At 32.5% G+C, this 18,169-nt stretch overlaps 1 protein-coding gene across 2 annotated transcripts in view; it reads right to left on the bottom strand.

The window, feature by feature from the left end:
* Window positions 1-18,169, bottom strand: part of CNBD1 (cyclic nucleotide binding domain containing 1) — a 430,168-nt gene that overhangs the window by 185,034 nt on the left and 226,965 nt on the right. For both annotated transcript variants that reach the window (XM_040493922.1, XM_040493921.1), the window contains exon 5: window positions 17,538-17,683. In XM_040493922.1, the coding sequence (XP_040349856.1) occupies window positions 17,538-17,683 (146 nt within the window). The remainder of the gene's footprint in view (window positions 1-17,537; window positions 17,684-18,169) is intronic.

Here is an 18,169-nt window from a genome sequence, read left to right as displayed (position 1 = left end):
TAGAAACATAGCTCTTTCTGTTATCCAAACACACTAAACTTGTCACGAAGAGCAAGTATCACATACTGAGCATCAAATATTTGCCATGCCTATGCTAGGTGCTTTAACGAATTTTTTAAGAACCCAAATATCATACATCATAGTACATTTTTCAGGTGAAGAAATTAAGGCTGAGAATCATTAAGTAAATTCTTAAAAATCACAAATCATTTTAACTTCTGTAGGCTTTCAAATATCTTCCAACATCTGAAGGATACACACAACACATACAAACCCACAAAAACACATACATTTACATATATAGGAGTATTGTGCATGTATGCAGTATATTATATGTATAGTTATGCAGTATGATATTGTGTATAAGTACACATATTAAACAAAATGTATGCATATGTGTATATATAAAAATATAATTATAGGAAATATATAGAGACATATACACAGAAGTTACTTTCATTGATTTTATTAAAAAAATCTCAGAATTAAACTACTCACTGCTTTGTTACAAATTTAAGTCAGAGGTTGAGCCTCAATTATTTCGTGAAATTAATGTAACTAATTTTACTTTTCCTTATTTATTAATCTACCAAAATTAGTTTGGTAAATATTAAAAATAAAAGAATTTAAAAGAACTTTCAAAAATATATGCAGAGTCAGATAAACTTTGGGGTGACTTCTTCATACAAAAATTTTGGGAGAAAAAGAAAATCCTCAAACAAAAAATAACATAAATTGAATTAAAAATGAATCAAAAAAGTATGGACTACAACACAATTAACAGGAAATTCTCAGAATTCATGTAACATCTGAAATTGATCCTCTAATATATAGAAAAATGATGTAAACACAATAAAAAAGTTTTCGAGAAAAAATTACAATAGAGTTAAGCTTTCAAAGAACAATCGAAATATTAATTAAAAATCACAAAGTGGTGGGGCACTTGGGTGGCTCAGTCGGTTGAGCATCTGACTTCGGATCAGGTCATGATCTCAATGGTTTCATGGGCTTGAGCCCCATATCAGGCTCTTGCTGATGGCTTAGAACCTGGAACCTGCTTCAGATTCTGTCTCCTTCTCTCTCTGCCCCTCCCCTACTCACACTCTGTCTCTGTTTCTGTTTCTCTCAAAAATAAAGAAACATTAACATTTTTTTAACAAAAAAATAAATAAATCACAAAGTGGTGTTAAACTTATGAATTGTGACAAAAATATATTTATTAATAATGTAAGATAAATATAAGCATTTGAAATTCCTAAGCAATGAGAAGGAACTTATAAGATAGGTTTCTTATTCAAATTTTCTAAATACACAAAATTATTTTATATAAATTTTTGAAAAACACAGAATACTCCAAGCATCTAAGAAAAATTTGACTGTAAGAATTAAAACAATATAGATTAAAATGGCATTAAATCTTGATTCTCAGACTTTGCAAAAGTAAAAGAATTCAATAAAATCAAGTTGGTTAAGAATCAATTTCAGGGGCGCTTGGGTGACTCAGTCTGAGTTGGTTTCAGCTCAGGTCACCATCTCATGGTTTGTGAGATTAAGCCCCAAGTACAGAGCCTGATTGGGATTCTCTCCATCTCTCTCTGCCCCCTTACCCCCACTCACTCTCATGTGCTCTTTATCTCTCAAAAATAAATAAAAATCTTTAAACCTTAAAAAAAAGAATAAGTTTCCTAAAATTATTTATCTAGTCAACCTTCATGACATGAAAAGGCAAAAAAGAATTTTTATAAGGACTTGAAAAAATTTCCTAGTGGAGGACTTCATATTTAAAAATATCTTTTAACCACACTTGAATTAGGTGAACAAAAGGCATTCCAAAGGAATTGAGAATACTAATAAGGGAAAGTTTACTCATTTTGTAGCGACTTTTCAAAAGTTTGAATACCACATATAAAGTTTGATTAAAGCAAACATGTTTGTGATTTCAGGGCTAAGGATCTCCCCCTCACTGGTTCAACTAAAATCAACCATTCTAAAGGGATTTACATGTTTCAAAGAGGTATAATTGGATGAATAAAGTCATGTTGTCACCCGGCTAATTCTTACTTGGCCTATAAAATTGAGTTTAAGTGTTATCTATATACCAGGGAAGGTTTTCCTGATTAGTGCCACTCCTCTGTGATCTTTCTTCACAGAATTTCTGTCATGACACTCTGCATGTTCCATATCACCAATAGATTCTAGCCTTTTGGAGAAGGATCTCTGACATTTTTTTGTGTCCCTCCAGCCCATAGCACATTGCCTAGATTATTTTAGACATTTAGCAAATACTTGAATGAGTGAAAGCTTAATTAATGATCCTTATTATATTTCTCTCCAAAGAATCTAATAAAACCTTTGGGGACTAACTCATTTTTTTTCCTTAGAATTCTGCATTTGGGAAATAAAATAACTCTCCTTGATTGCCTCTTTTTTTTCTCAGCCCATTAGATGGGAGTTTAGGAAAATTTTAGAAAGTTATGTGAAGTTTAAGCCAGGTGGTTTAATTCATGGTATCCTCATTGTAAGTTCTAAGTGGTCCCAGAGATAACATAACAAAGGCAATGAATAACCTTTTCACAACTTTTACTATATTAAGGTATCTTTGGACATGAAATTTTTCTCTTTGGGGCAATTTTTCCACCCATAAGGTGCCAGGAGAAGTTATTTCAAGCACATGTCTCATAACCTTTTTTTAAATATTGCTATAACTTATGGAAGATGATCTATAAGTAAAACTGGATATTTAGTTTAAGATTAAAAAAAACTCAATTAAATATAGAGCTAACTAGAAGGGGTGAAAAGAAATTTATTTCATTTTATTTGGGGCAAAGACCCTCCATTGGAATAGTATCAATACTGACATTCCAGTCAAATATTTGTAGAGATTTCATAAAAGGAGAATTTATGTTTATAAATTATTGGTGATTGTTTTTAATAACCTTAAAACTTATTATTTCTTAATATTTTTACTTAGTTCTCACAAAAAAGGACTAAGAAAATTCCATATTTCGAATTGCTTGTTCATATCTATAACATATATGTTAAGACCAAGGCCTCTGATTTTTTTCAGTAAAATATTTCATTCATTTATTTAGATTCTACCTTGTTATCTAAAAGGAATTGTAAGTAAGCTTATAAAAATGTATACAATATTGTTTTAAAAATCAGTGAAGAGGGGCGCCTGGGTGGCGCAGTCGGTTGAGCGTCCGACTTCAGCCAGGTCACGATCTCACGGTCCGTGAGTTTGAGCCCCGCGTCAGGCTCTGGGCTGATGGTTGGGAGCCTGGAGCCTGTTTCCGATTCTGTGTCTCCCTCTCTCTCTGCCCCTCCCCCGTTCATGCTCTGTCTCTCTCTGTCACAGAAATAAATAAATGTTGAAAAAGAAATTTAAAAAAAAATAAAATAAAATAAAACAAAAATCAGTGAAGAAATATAATGAAGGAAAATTGAGTAAGAAAAAAACAGATAGAGGCAGGAATAAATTAAATTACAAAACAAACTCTGTAAAAACCTATAAATTTGCAAGGAGATAATGGACCATTTTTTTCCATTTTCCTTACTTTAAAAAATTTTTAATATAATCAGTTATCTGATTTAGCAACCACAAGAGATTTTTTTTAATGACTTGACTGGAAGTCTCAAAACCAGTGAATATATTTCTCCCAAGAGTTCTCCAAAAAGCAAGTAATGTTGCAAACACATCTATATTTTTCATAAAACACATTATTTAAAATATCTTGTACCAGGGTATAACAGACTATTTCTAAGGATTTAAAAATCACTTCTATATGGGAAGATCAAAAGGATGGCACCTGGGTATATGACTATAGGATTCACTGGTATAATCCAAAGGTAAGTGTTACTTTATCTGAAAGAATGAGTGAGTGACATCTATTTTCAGACTATCAATGAACAAAAATTATTGTGAATCAGTGCTGTGTATTCAAGATTGCATTGGTTGGAAATTACCTGCACTACTGATAATTTCATATATTAACTTATCAAATATTTATTGGGTGGTTATTTTGTCCAAGCACTGAAGGTTAGGCCATAGTTCAGATTATGAACATAAGTGTGGTAGAGTCAACTTTTGTTGGGTGAAGTGAGAAGAAAAAATAGCTTTAGAAAGCTGAAGAATTTGAGGTTAAGTCATGCCTTATAGTGTTATAGTATCTATGCCTAGAAGTTTGCAGGTGGTAAATTAAGAATATTTTTACCTCTAAAAATAAACAGAAGCACCTACAACACACAAAAAATGTGTTTTTCCTGACCTCAAATTACATAAAGTAGTTATCAAAAGCTTTCTGGTCTATTAAAACAAAGAAAAAATCTCAGTAAAGATTAAAAAAATATATATCTACTCTTAAGAAATATAACTTTCAGGAGGATTCTCCACTATTTTCTGGATTAAGATATACCCCTGGATAACAAGATGAAGTTTTGGTTCATGGTTGTTAATAAAAGCCAGTTAATCTTGAAAAAAAATCCATATAAATAATAAGTTGAGCTTTAGAAATAATGGCTTTGGTTAAGTCAAAGCCATTATTTCTAATAATAATTAAATATCATGAAGATTTGTACATAGGGACTCAAAATATTTTTTTTGGAAAATTTCACTGTGATTCCTAATATTAAGCTATACCACATTTTAATACTAAATGTGTAAATTTTAGTAAATTTTTAAAGTTCGTGGGAAAAACTTTGTGGATACAAAACTGACTGATGATTTGACCAATTTCCTCTACAAAATACAAAATTTGGGGCCAATACATGATTTAAATAACTTTTATTATTTTACATGTTCTAACTTCTGACTTATGATAACTAAACACCATTATCTTCCCTAAGATCACATTTTTCAATGTTCTATCTTGTTTTAAAATAAACAGTTCTATATATTTTCCTTTACCACTAAAAAACCATCTTAACCCTCTTATTAGTGTCACTTTTACAAAGTGTCACACTGTACTCTGAACATTTAAAAGATGAAATTTACATTAAACACTAAATCCAGGTGGACATATCACATCAAGAACCATTCTTCTGTTGGTAGCTAAGAGCATCACCATGCAGAGCTCTTCTCACACTAGAAAGGATCATAAAAGCAACATTGCTTTTTATGATCCATTATGTGAGCAAAGACATTCTAGATTATGCATAAAAGAAGTGTATCAGTTAATGTTACATATTGCTCCATGAACTTTTTGATGATATGCATTTAAAAACACTGTTTCTTGATATTGTAGATGTGCAGGAATTTAATTACCTAACGAATTATTTTGTTTTATTTTATTTTATTTTATTTTATTTTATTTTATGTTTTATTTTTGCTTGAAGAGGCAGGAAAAAGCAAAAGAAAACAAAAGGTTGGCTTCAGATTCAAAGGCCCTGGTTTAACCCTTCACTAGAGTTGAACTAGTAAGGCTGAATTTCAGTCTTCAAACAAAAGAAAGGGACAGTCCTACAAAGCTAAGATACATCTATCAAATGATTAAAAGTAGTTAAGGAATATACACATCATGAAACATTGTTACTCTAACATAAGATATTTTTTAAAAAGCTAATAGGAAGAAGTTTCTTTCTCCTATGGTAGTATTCCCCAGGTATGCTGCATAGAGCTGCTTCCTGAGGGAGGTAAGGAAAACACTGAGGTAACTTGTTTCAGCAATCATTTAGTGTCTATGTAGTGTCCTTCAGGAAACATTCAATGCATGCTGGCATATTGAAGTCTTTGAACTTCCACAAATCTGTTTCCTCAGAAAACTAATTTCTGTTGGTTTGTTTGTTCTTTATATATTTAATGTTAAACATTTATTAAAGTTTATTGACCTCAACTTTCAGGGATCTCCAGGTGCTGGCATATATTAATGTATTAATGGTCTCCAATGGTTTCTGACTGCTTCAAGAAAAGTACTTTAAACAGTAGCTTATACAATGACTATTCAGCCATAGAAAGAATGAAGTACATGATACAATGTGGATGAACCACAAAAATATGTGAAGTGAAAGAAGGCAGACATGAAAGGTCACATATTGTATTATTCTATTCATATGAATTTTCCAAAATAGGTAAATCCATTGAGATAAAAAACAGGCCAGTGGTTACCAGGGGCTAAGAAAAGGAGAATGGAAAATAACTGCTGTTGTGTTTTGGGTTTCATTTTGGGTTGGTGAAAATATCTTGGAATGAGATAGTAGTGATGGTTCCACAACATTTTGAATGTTCTAAATGCCACTGAATGTACCCTTTAAAGTGATTAATCAGGGGCGCCTGGGTGGCTCAGTTGGTTAAGCGTCAGACTTCGGCTCAGGTCATGAACTCACAGTTGGTGAGTTTAAGCCCCGCCCCGCGTCGGGCTCTGTGCTGACAGCTCAGAGCCTGGAGCCTGCTTCACATTCTGTGTCTCCCTCTCTCTCTGCCCCTTCCCTGCTCATGCTGTGTCTCTCTCTGTCTCAAAAATAAATAAACATTAAAAAATTTTAAAAAAATTAATAAAGTGATTAATCATTAATATTATGTGAATTTTACCTCAAGTTTTAAAAAGACTTTATTGAGATAAAATTCAAATTCCATGAAACTCACTCTTTTTAAATGTATAATTCAGTGGGTTTTTTTCTTTCCTTTTTGTTGTTTTTGTATATTCAAAGAGACATACAGTCAGCATCACACCCCAATGTTAGAATATTTTCATCATCCTCAAAAGAAACTCATGCCTCATGCCCCATTCCCCAAGTTTCTGTCAACTACTAATTCTTGTCTCAAATGAATTTTCCTATTCCAGACATTTTGTATCAGTGAAATTATAAATATCTATTGTTTTTAACTAGCTTCTTTCATTTAGCAAAATGTTTTCAAGATCCATCCAGATAGTGGCATGTATCAGTACTTCATTCCTTTGTATTGCCAAATACAAATAGAATCCTCATTCTATTATGAGGATATAGCATATTTTAAAAAAATCCATTTATCTTTTGATGGAAATTTGGGCTGTTTCCATTTTGAGGCTATTGTGAATATATCTACTATGAGCATTTGTGTACAAGCTTCAAATAAGTGTATGTTTTCATAATATCTGGTATATCTAAGAGCAGAATTGCTGGATCAAATGATAACTTTCTGTTTAACATTTGAAGAGCTATCAGAATGTTTTCCAAAGTGGCTTCACCATTTTATAATCCCATCAGAAATGTATGAGACTTTCAATTTGTCTACATCCTCAACATTTATTATTGTTTATTTTTTATATTTAAACCATACTACTAGGTATGGAGTGGTATATAATTGTGGTTTTGATATACAATCCTTTAATGACTAATGATATTGGGCATTTTAATGTGCTCTTTGGCCATTTGTTTATCTTCTTTTGAAATGTAACTGTTCAGATAGTTTGTTCATTTTTCAATTGAGTTAATTGGCTTTTTATTATGGAGTTGTAAGAGTTCTTCATAATCTGGATGAGTCTCTTATCAGATATATGATTTGCAAAAACTTTCTCCCATTCCAAGGGTTGCATTGTCACTTTTTTTATTGTGCTTTTTGAAGTCCAAAATTTTATAAAGTCCACATTACCTAATTTCTCTTTGGTCACTTGTGCTTTCCGTGTCATGTTTATGGAAGCATAGCTTAACCCATGGCCACCAAGATTAATTTGTAAATTCTCTTTTAAGAATTCTATAGTTTTGTTCTTACATTTAGGTCTTTGATCCATTTTAGATTAGTAATTATATATGGTATGAGTTAAAGGTCTGACTTCATTCTTTAGCATGTGAATGGACATCCAGTTGTGCCAGCACCATTTGTTGAAAAAATTATCTTTTCCACAACTGAATTTTCTTAACACCCTTGTTGCAAATCATTGACCATGAAATTAAAGCTTTATATCTGCATTTCAATTTATTCCATTAATCTCTATATCTATTTTGTGGCAGTTTTACACTGCCTTGAAACTGTAGGTTTGTAGTAAGTTTCAGAATCAGATGTGTGTGTCCTCCAACTTTGTCGTTTGTTTCCAAAAAAAGTTGTTTCTTTTCTGGGCCCTCTAAATTTCCATATGAATTTTAGAATCAGCTTACCAACCCCTACAAAAAGACAGCTGGTATTAGAGATTATGTTAAATCTGTAGAACAATTTAGGAGTATTACCATATAAACAAAATTAGGTCTTTCGATCTATGAACACTGAGATATTTCTATTTATTTACACTTTTTCGTTAAATCTATTCCTAAATAGGTTATGTTTTTGAGGCTACTGTAAATGGAATTGCTTTCTTAATTTATTTTCAGATTATTTGTTGCTTGTGGTATTAATGCTCCTTTAAATATTTGGTAGACTTCAACATGAAGCCATCTGGATCTGGGCATTTCTTTGTGGGAATATTTTTAAAATTACTAATTAAATATATTTATTTGATATAGATCTATTCAGATAGCCTATTTCTTCTTGAACCAGTTTTGATAGTTTGTATCTTTCTGGAAATTTGTTCATTATATCTAAGGTATATAATTTTTTGGCATATAGTTATTGTGTATTCCCTTATAATCTTTATTTTTATAAGCTCAATGGTGATGTTCACACTTTCATTGCTGATTTTAGTAATTTGAATGTTCTCTCCTTTTTCTTGATAAATATAGGTAAATGTTTTTTTATTCTTTGCAAAAAACATAGTTTTGGTTTTGATTTGCTCTATTATTTTTATATTCTCTATTCCATTTATGATCATCATAATATTTATTTTTTTTTTAATTTTTTTAACATTTATTTATTTTTGGGACAGAGAGAGACAGAGCATGAACAGGGGAGGGGCAGAGAGAGGGAGACACAGAATCTGAAACAGGCTCCAGGGTCTGAGCCATCAGCCCAGAGCCCGACGCGGGGCTCGAACACACAGACCGCGAGATCGTGACCTGAGCTGAAGTCGGACGCTTAACCGACTGAGCCACCCAGGCGCCCCTATGATCATCATAATATTTAATATCTCTTTTCTCCTTTGCTTTTTTGGGGATTAGTTGACTTGTTTTTACTTTTGTTTGTTTTAATATATAGCCTCTATGAATGGGCCTATTCCTGGAAGCCAAGAGACAGATCAAATTGTGACAAATCTCTTGGATGGAACTTCGAAGAGGGATCCAAACCTATTCTGCCACCTTCAGTGGCTGTTGCTGATTTTCATGACGACCATAATTGCAAGGCTGCTGCTGTTCAGGTTACTGCAGAACTAAGTTATAGTGTGATGGGAAGAGGGCAAGTCAAAATGCTGTAAAACTCACTCTTCTTACCAAGATTCCACCATTGTTCTTGAATAAATGTATCTTGGATTGTTGTAGATCTTTTTCAGAATTCTGAAAAAGTTGATAATGACCGTTTTGCCAATATTTTCTGTGCATTTATGGATTTTTGGAAGTCCTTACCATGCCATTTCAAAAGGTCTTCTCTGGTTTATTTTTACAGCTGTTTGTTTTAACGTCCATTATCTGCAGCTAAACTCATTTATGAATACTCTTTAGGAAATGTCATCCTAAAACACTGAAGAAAATGTTACTTTCAAAAGTCTTATTGCCTTTCAAATATTAAATTAATAGTATCATTTTTTCAATTCTTATTTTGCATGTTAACATAGCAAGGCATCTTATGTGTTATCTGACCATTCTGCCTGTATTATCTTGTCTAGCTTAACTTAATATCTCTGTCTGTCTCTCAAGTTTGTCTTTTATAAAATAAGGATTATAACATACATGTCATAGGGTTTTGAAAATATTAAGGACATAGTACTTAAAAATAATTTACAATAGTGTCAGATCAATAAATATTATATAAAATATATAATTATTTTGTGAAAAATGATGCTGGTGTACTGATAGGGATTGCATTAAACCTATAGATTGCTTTGGGTAATATAGACATTTTAACAGTATTTTTTCTTCCAATCCATGAGCATGGAATGTCTTTCTATTTCTTTGTGTCGTCTTCAATGTTTTTCATCAGTGTTTTATACTTTTCAGACTACCATTCCTTCACCTCTTTGGTTAAGTTTATTTGTAGGTTTTTCATTGTTTTTGGTGCAATTGTAAATGGGATAGTTTTCTTAACTTCAATTCCTGCTGCTTTATTTTTAGTATATACAAATGAAACAGATTTCTGTACCTTGAGTTTGTATCCTGTATTTTTACTGAATTTGTGTATCAGTTCTAGCAGTTTTTTGATGGAATCATTAGGGTTTCCTTTATAGTATTATGTCACTTGCAAACAGTGAGAGTTTTACTTCTTCCATATGAATTTGGATGCTTTTTAGTTCTTTTTGTTTTCTAATTGCTGTGGCCAAGACTTCCAATGGTAGGTTGAATTTTTAAAAGGGGTGAGAGTAGACATCCTTGTCTTGTTACAGACCTTATGGGAAAAGCTCTCAGTTTTGCACCATTGAGTATAATGTTGGGGGTAGGTTTTTCATATAAGACCTTTATTATGTTGATATATGTTCCCTCTAGACCTACATTGCGGAGAGTTTTTACCATGAATCGGTGTTGTACTTTGTCAAATACTTTTTCTACATCTATTGAAATGCTCATGTGGTTTTTACCATTTCTCTTATTGATGTGACTATCACATTAATTGTTTTACGAATATGAACCACCTTGCATCCCAGGAATAAATCCCACTTATTCACGGTGAATGATTTTTTTAATGTATTGTTAAATTCACTTTGCTACTATTTTGTTGAGGATTTTGCATCTATATACTTCTCTTTTTTTGTGGTGTCTTTATCTGGTTTTGGTATCAGGGTGATACTGGCTTCGTAGATTGAATTTGGAAGTTTTCCTTCTCTTCTATTTTTTTTTTTTTGGATTAGTTTGAGAATAATAGGTATTAATGCTTCTTCAAATATTTGGTAGAATTCACCTGGGAAGCTATCTGGTACTGGACTTTTTTTTTTTTACTGATACAATTTCATTGCTGGTAATAGGCCTGTTCAAATTTTCTATTTCTTCTTACTTCAGTTTTGGTAGTTTATGTTTCCAGGAATTTATCCATTTCTTCTAAGTTGTTGAACTTGTTGGTATATAGGTTTTCATATTCTACTACAATTGTTTGTGTTTCTGTGGCATTGATTGTTTTTTCTCCTCTTTCATGAGTGATTTTGTTTATTTGGGTCCTCTTTCTCTCTTTTTTTTTTTTTAATGAGTCTGGTTAGAGGATTGTCAATTTCTCCAAAGAAAACATACAGAAGACCAACAATCATATGAAAAGATGCTCAACATCACTTATCATTAGGGAAATACAAACCAAAACTACAATGAGATATCACCTCACCTTTGTCAGAATCGCTTCACAAAACAAAACAAACAAAAAATACCAGAAACAGCAAGTGTTGGTGAGGATGTGGAGAAGAAGGAACAATCTTCCACTGTTGGTAGGAAGGCAACTGGTATAGCCACCGTGGAAAACAGTGTATGGAAGTTCCTCAAAAAATTAAAGTAGAACTACCCTACAATCTAGTAATTGCACTATTAATTGCATTAATTCAAAGAGATACAAGAACTCCTATGTTTATTGCAGCATTATTTGCAATAGCCAAACTATGAAACCAACCTAACCGTCCAGTTATAGATGAATAAAGAAGATTAGCATATATACACAATGGAATATTATTCATCCATAAAAAAAAATGAAATCTTGCCATTTGGAACAATATGGGTAGAGCTTGAAAGTATAATACTACATGAGATAAGTCAGTCAGAGAAAGACAAATACCATATGATATCACTCATAATGGAATTTAAGAAACAAAACAAATGAGCAAAGGAAAAAAAAAAGAGAGAGACAAACCAAGAAACAGATTCTTAACTATAGAGAACAAACTGATGGTTTAGAGAGGGTAGGTAGGTGGGAGGATGGGTTTTTAAATGGTGATGGGGATTAAGGAGTGCACTTTTGTAATAAGTACTAGGTGATAGGAATTATTGAATCACAATTATGGAATTGTTGACTGTAACACTGTATTTCAACTAACTGGAATTAAAATAAAAATTTAAAAAGTTTTAAATAAAAATATAAAATAAAATATGTAATTATTATCATCATTAAAAAATTTTTTTCCGGGGCACCTGGGTGGCTCAGTCAGTTGAGCGTCCGACTTAGGCTCAGGTCATGATCTCCTGGCTCGTGAGTTCAAGCCCCGACTCAGACTCTGTGCTGACAGCTCAGAGACTGGAGCCTGCTTCAGATTCTGTGTCCCCCTCTTTCTCCGCTCCACCCTGCTTGTGCTCTGTCTCTGTCTTCCAAAAATGAACAAACATCAAAAAATTTTTTTTTAATTTTTTCCAATTTCTAGCCCTTCTGTAATCCTGTGCTTTATTTTTTTTTCATAGACTGTATTTCCTGAAGTTATATTATGTGTTAATTTTCTATTTATTTTCTTTTTTCCCACATTAGAAAATAAGTTCCAGTGACAGTCACTAGCACATATCAAACATACAATACATGTTGTTAAATAATATACAGTTATCAATAATATAAACATAAATTTACTTATTTATGTTTATATTATTATATGAAATGGAAGCCAGTTCTATGCCGTTTTCCTTCCTAAGCATTTAGCACAATACTACATTGGGGTTTTTGCACATATAACAAAAGTACATAAAAAGCTTTATTTAAAAACAACTCTCTGGGGCGACTGGGTGGCACAGTCGGTTAAGCGTCCGACTTCAGCCAGGTCACGATCTCGCAGTCCGTGAGTTCGAGCCCCGCGTCGGGCTCTGGGCTGATGGCTCAGAGCCTGGAGCCTGTTTCCGATTCTGTGTCTCCCTCTCTCTCTGCCCCTCCCCCATTCATGCTCTGTCTCTCTCTGTCCCAAAAATAAATAAACGTTGAAAAAAAAAAAAAACAACTCTCCATAATTTGGCAATGCTGTCAACTCTTCTGAAATATGCCAATCCAAAAATTAGCTTAGAGAGGTTGAAAAATATTAGTTCCATTCTGACTATTATCTAAATAAAATCAGATAGGCTAAAAAAACTATTAATTTCTAGATACTGAGTAGTGCAATTATATAAAGCAACCTTAAAAGTAGTTTCTTATTAGTTGAAAATATTCCAATAACAGAAATGGAGGAAATTATGCACATGTGGCTGGTATTACTTACTAATACTCCTGTATCAACTGCTCAGAGTAGGTATTTATTGTGCTTAGGTAGCACCTGTTCTGATTTCTGATCAGATGTTGAATACTTTTTTTTTCTAATGTTTATTTATTTTTGAGAGAGACGGAGACAGAATGCGAGTGGGTGAGGGGTAGAGAGAGAGGGAGATGCAGAATCCGAAGCTGGCTCCAGGCTCTGAGCGGTCAGCACAGAGCCCGACGCGGGGCTTGAACTCACAAACCGCGAGATCATGACCTGAGTGGAAGTCGGAGGCTCAACTGACTGAGCCATGCAGGCGCCCCAGGTGTTGAATACTTTTAACATCATCTCTTGTTATAAGTTTCACTGTTTAAGAGAGTAAGAATCAATGGCAATATTAGAGAAATAAATATCAAGGTAAAGGGTCTTTGGTATTGTCGTGTGATTGAAGGGCTTTTTTGTTTCTGTTGTATTAATTCTCTCACAACCATCTCTTGGATGGGGAAAGACAGAAATGGAACTGGGTCTTCACAATGCAGATAAATACTGAAAAAAATTTCTGGCCAGATTTCAAGGACAAAACTTCATGAATCATAGGGAACTCCTTAGTTGCAGTGAAAGCACATCCATACTTAAGGATCAATGCATGTTCTTCAAGACCATGTTTGCCTTTCAGAGAATCTTAATCTTTATGGTAGAACTAAATATTTACCTATTTCTATTGTAAGAGCATATTATTTGAATTATGGTCAATTTACTTATGGAAAAGATTCCCACTAAATTTTCTATGAGAATTAGCTACTGTGTTTTTAGTTTTTAATTAATTTATTTTTAATTTATTTTTTAAGTTTTTTATTTACTTTTGAGAGAGAGAATGTGCACATAAGTGAGGGAAGGGCAGAGCAAGATAGGGACAGGATCCCAAGTGAGCTCTGTGCTGACAGTAGAGAACCTGATGCAGGGCTTGAACTCATGAACTGTGAGACTGTGACCTCAGCTGAAGTGGGATGCTTAACTGACTGAGCCACCCAGGTGCCCCATTACTGTGTTTTTATATGTTATATGAAATTTAAATCACAACAGAAAAGAAAGTCTATGCAGGCTAAAAAAATGTTAAAATTTAGTAATATAAAAATATTTTTTAGCATTAAAAACAAATACAAAAGTTTATTTAAGTGAGGAACTATGGTGTTTTTGAAATAACCTCATAAAAGGTGGAAATAAAATAAAATAAAGTGAAAGAAATAAAAGAGAAATAACACTGTTAAGACTTAACTGACTTCAAAAAGAAAACAGTAAAGATGATATAGATATAAAAGAAAAAATCCCTTATAATAATTATTTCATGGAAATGTATCAGTGTTAATATAATGGTAGATAGTAATAAAATTTTGATCTAGGATCTAATTCCATGTTAGCCACTAAATTGAATTCTCAAGTAAGCTAATTTTCTCAGCTTTCGTGAGCTTTAGGTTGCCAATCATAAAAATGCCTGCTGCTCAGGCCATAATATAAGGGATCTAACGGAAAACTTTTGAAGTCACTTGGATTAAGTAATATATATAGATAGATATAGATATAGATATATGTACATATATAGATATATATAGATATATATGGCATAAAGAAAGATTATTATACCTAGTGTATAGTTTATATAATTTTTATTACAGTAATATAGGTAATATCTAGATATAGTAATATTAATATAGTAAATAAGTAATAAGTAATCTCATAGTAATTATGTTTTAGTTCCATTTCACTTAAACTAGAGACATATATGTGTTATTCAGTACTTAAAATCAGTACTTAAATAATATTGTTATCCCTGTTAATATTTTATTGTTTAAGAAAACTGAATGAGAAGATGAGTGAGTAAATGGTGAGTTTAGGAAGCAGCTTTAAATAACAAAGCTCCATGGGGCGCCTGGGTGGCGCAGTCGGTTAAGCGTCCGACTTCAGCCAGGTCACGATCTCGCGGTCTGTGAGTTCGAGCCCCGCGTCAGGCTCTGGGCTGATGGCTCGGAGCCTGGAGCCTGTTTCCGATTCTGTGTCTCCCTCTCTCTCTGCCCCTCCCCCGTTCATGCTCTGTCTCTCTCTGTCCCAAAAATAAAATAAACGTTGAAAAAAAAAAAATTAAAAAAAAATAAATAAATAACAAAGCTCCAAAGAACCTTCCAGAAGAGAACAGAAGAGCAAACAGCTGTGTGGAATTGCAGGCGAGAAACCAAAGCCTCAGCCACAGATTGAAGTCAGCAGCCTGGTGACAAGGAGCTACTAGGAGGAACACTTTAAATAATAGCAGAGGGGGTGAAAGACATACATGAATAAAGAAAAGGGAGTGAGAAAGACACTTTGTTGCACCTTTTTTTAAAGTTGGATGAAGGAAGAGATTTACAAAGGTCAGATATTTAATGAATTGACTGCTTTGATAGTGAGACAAAACTGGCTGTCAGAATCAGATGTCTTAAAAACTCAAGAGAAGGATTTTGATACAGATATATGTAAAGACAAAGACTTCTACATTTTTTAATAAAGTGTTTCAAAAAGCTCTATTGAAATATGAATTGAAAAACCTTATTTAATATAAAAGATCAAATTAAGTTGGTAAGTGTTTGTCAAGGAATGGAAGTTCACATTTTAATAATCAATCACCCAAGTTATAAGAACCATCAGAATAGTTATTGTTTCCAGCTTTAATTTTAAAAACTTTTGAAAAAAACAAATATGTAGTTACAAACACTAACACAAGAATATAAACTTATTGTGAAAAATTCAATGCAAATATATGTAAAAGAAAACTTGTTTCCTTTCACTCCCTCAATTCTCCCCTCCACCATGGTAACGAGTTTTAAAATGCCTATTTTTGGAGTGCTTTCTGGATCTACTTCTACGTATTTTTTATTATGAGTTTTTATATATGTATATATACAGATGTTTACATATCTATAACTTCAAGTTTTTCATAAATATGTGAAAATATGATATTATTTATATAATTCCACAATTATTCTATTTGTATCCACTGTTGTCAATACGTTTAGTAAGTTTTCATGTGTATATATACAGAGATCATTCTTCCTAACACTGCCTAGGATTTCATTGGAAACATGTATCATAATGTAGTCTTCTATTCCATAGAAGAGATGTATCATAATGCAATCTGTCTTCTATTGGAAAACATCTAGGTTGTTTCCATATATTTTTTAACATAACAAATATAATTTCAGGGATTTAGGGTAAAACAAATTAATTTTGAAATTACTGTCCTCAAGCTAATGCAAAGCAATTTTGAATGTTCTTTCTTGCCTTTCAAAATCATTTTATCCTTTGCAAAACTCCTATGATTTAATTTTCACTGCTTGATGTCAGATTAAATGAAACTAATTATGAGAGATGGCCATTGGGGGAAAACTCTTGAAACATGTCAATACACATATGACATATTTCAATAGACACATGTTCTCCAAAATTAAACAGTTAGATTTTAAATGCCATGATCCCAGAAGAGACTCCGTATAAAAACAGTGGCATAATGGACAGAGAATGAGTTTAGCATTAAGGCTAAAGTATGTTTGAAATTTAATTTTAATCAGAAATATTCTGCATGATATTTTGTGCCTTATGGTCCTCAACCAGAGAGAATAATAATAATTTCTTTTATTTGTTCCTGTGAGGAATAAGTAAGGGATATCTCCTGACACAAAGACTGTATTAAATAAACTTAATTCTTCTTTTCTAATAGGTATTTGACAAATGCAGAAAATGGTGCTGAACTCTGTTGGGTTAGATGTGTATGTGACTTTGTGTGTGTGTACATTTGTATACCCCTCAAAAATCAAAATATAAAATACTTTTATTAATGTGTCCAATAAATCCTTGATAAGGGGACTAGAAATTTAAAATTGGGAAACCAAAATCTGTCCGGAGAGTTCTTTTTGCCCAATATCTGGGTCACTATCTGGATAAGTCAAATAATTGCCATGGCCATTTACTGTCATAACTGAAAATAAATGCGAGATTGTAATCAAATGTGTATATCAATGAGTGGTTTTCAAAGTATGGTCCCCATACTAGCACTATCACCTGGAATATTACTGAAAAGACAATTAAGCCCCATCCCAAACCTACCAAACCAGAAACTTTAGAACTGAACACAGCAATATGAGTCCTCTGGGTGATTCTGATGCATATTCAAGGTGGAGAAAATACTAGCATATGTCTTTAAAACATGTACTAAAATGTGGAATGTTATTCATTTCACTATTTACAACTATAACTATTTACTATAACAACTATTTACAACAAAATACACCGAAACAGTACACTTTTAACATATCAAGTGAAAATATGAATAGTACAGAGAATTCAAAATAGTGACATACATTTTATGTTGCCACATTTCCCTCCAGATTAGTCTGTTACCTGTGCTGCCTTTTACCCAGGTTTCAGAAATGACACTCCTACTAAGTGTTTTCAGATGCTCATCAGTTAGCTGAGAGGTCAAATCTGGAATTGTTTTCAGCATCTTCCACACAGTTCTGTGTTCACGCAATGTCCTGTAAATGGGCCTGAAAGTAACAATAACAAAAAGATTGCAAGTTGAGAAAATACAGCTTAAACACAAAGAAACAAACCAAAAAAATTTTTGATTTTTGAGTTTTCAAATTTGTGTTTTTCTTTTTTTTTTTTTTAATTTAAGGCTCGCTTAAGGATACCTATGAAGATATTCTATTTTGTCTTGGTAATCAACTTTAGAATTTATTCTCCTTGCAACACTAAGATGCATAAGTTTCAGCCATGAAAGTTTAAACTTCAGGAAATTACATAATGCCTTTACCTTCTTTTTATAGAAAACTCAGTGCCTTAATAGTAAGATTGTATCTTTTCCTATTAGTTGTCATAATAATTAAAACATCTTTGATATAGTAAAAAGATTGATTTTTTTTTACCCATTGTATACTGTTGATCCTTTCCAAGTACTATGAAAGTTAGAGCAAATGATGCTGCAATTTAACATTTGATAAATACTTTAACTGAAAAATTCATATGTAATT

The sequence above is a fragment of the Herpailurus yagouaroundi genome, unplaced genomic scaffold (genome assembly GCF_014898765.1).
Source record: "Herpailurus yagouaroundi ecotype Mexico unplaced genomic scaffold, PumYag 186, whole genome shotgun sequence".
NCBI classification, from domain to species: domain Eukaryota; kingdom Metazoa; phylum Chordata; class Mammalia; order Carnivora; family Felidae; genus Herpailurus; species Herpailurus yagouaroundi.
Note: the sequence above shows the minus strand (reverse complement) of the source record. Positions and strands in the feature narration are given on the sequence as shown.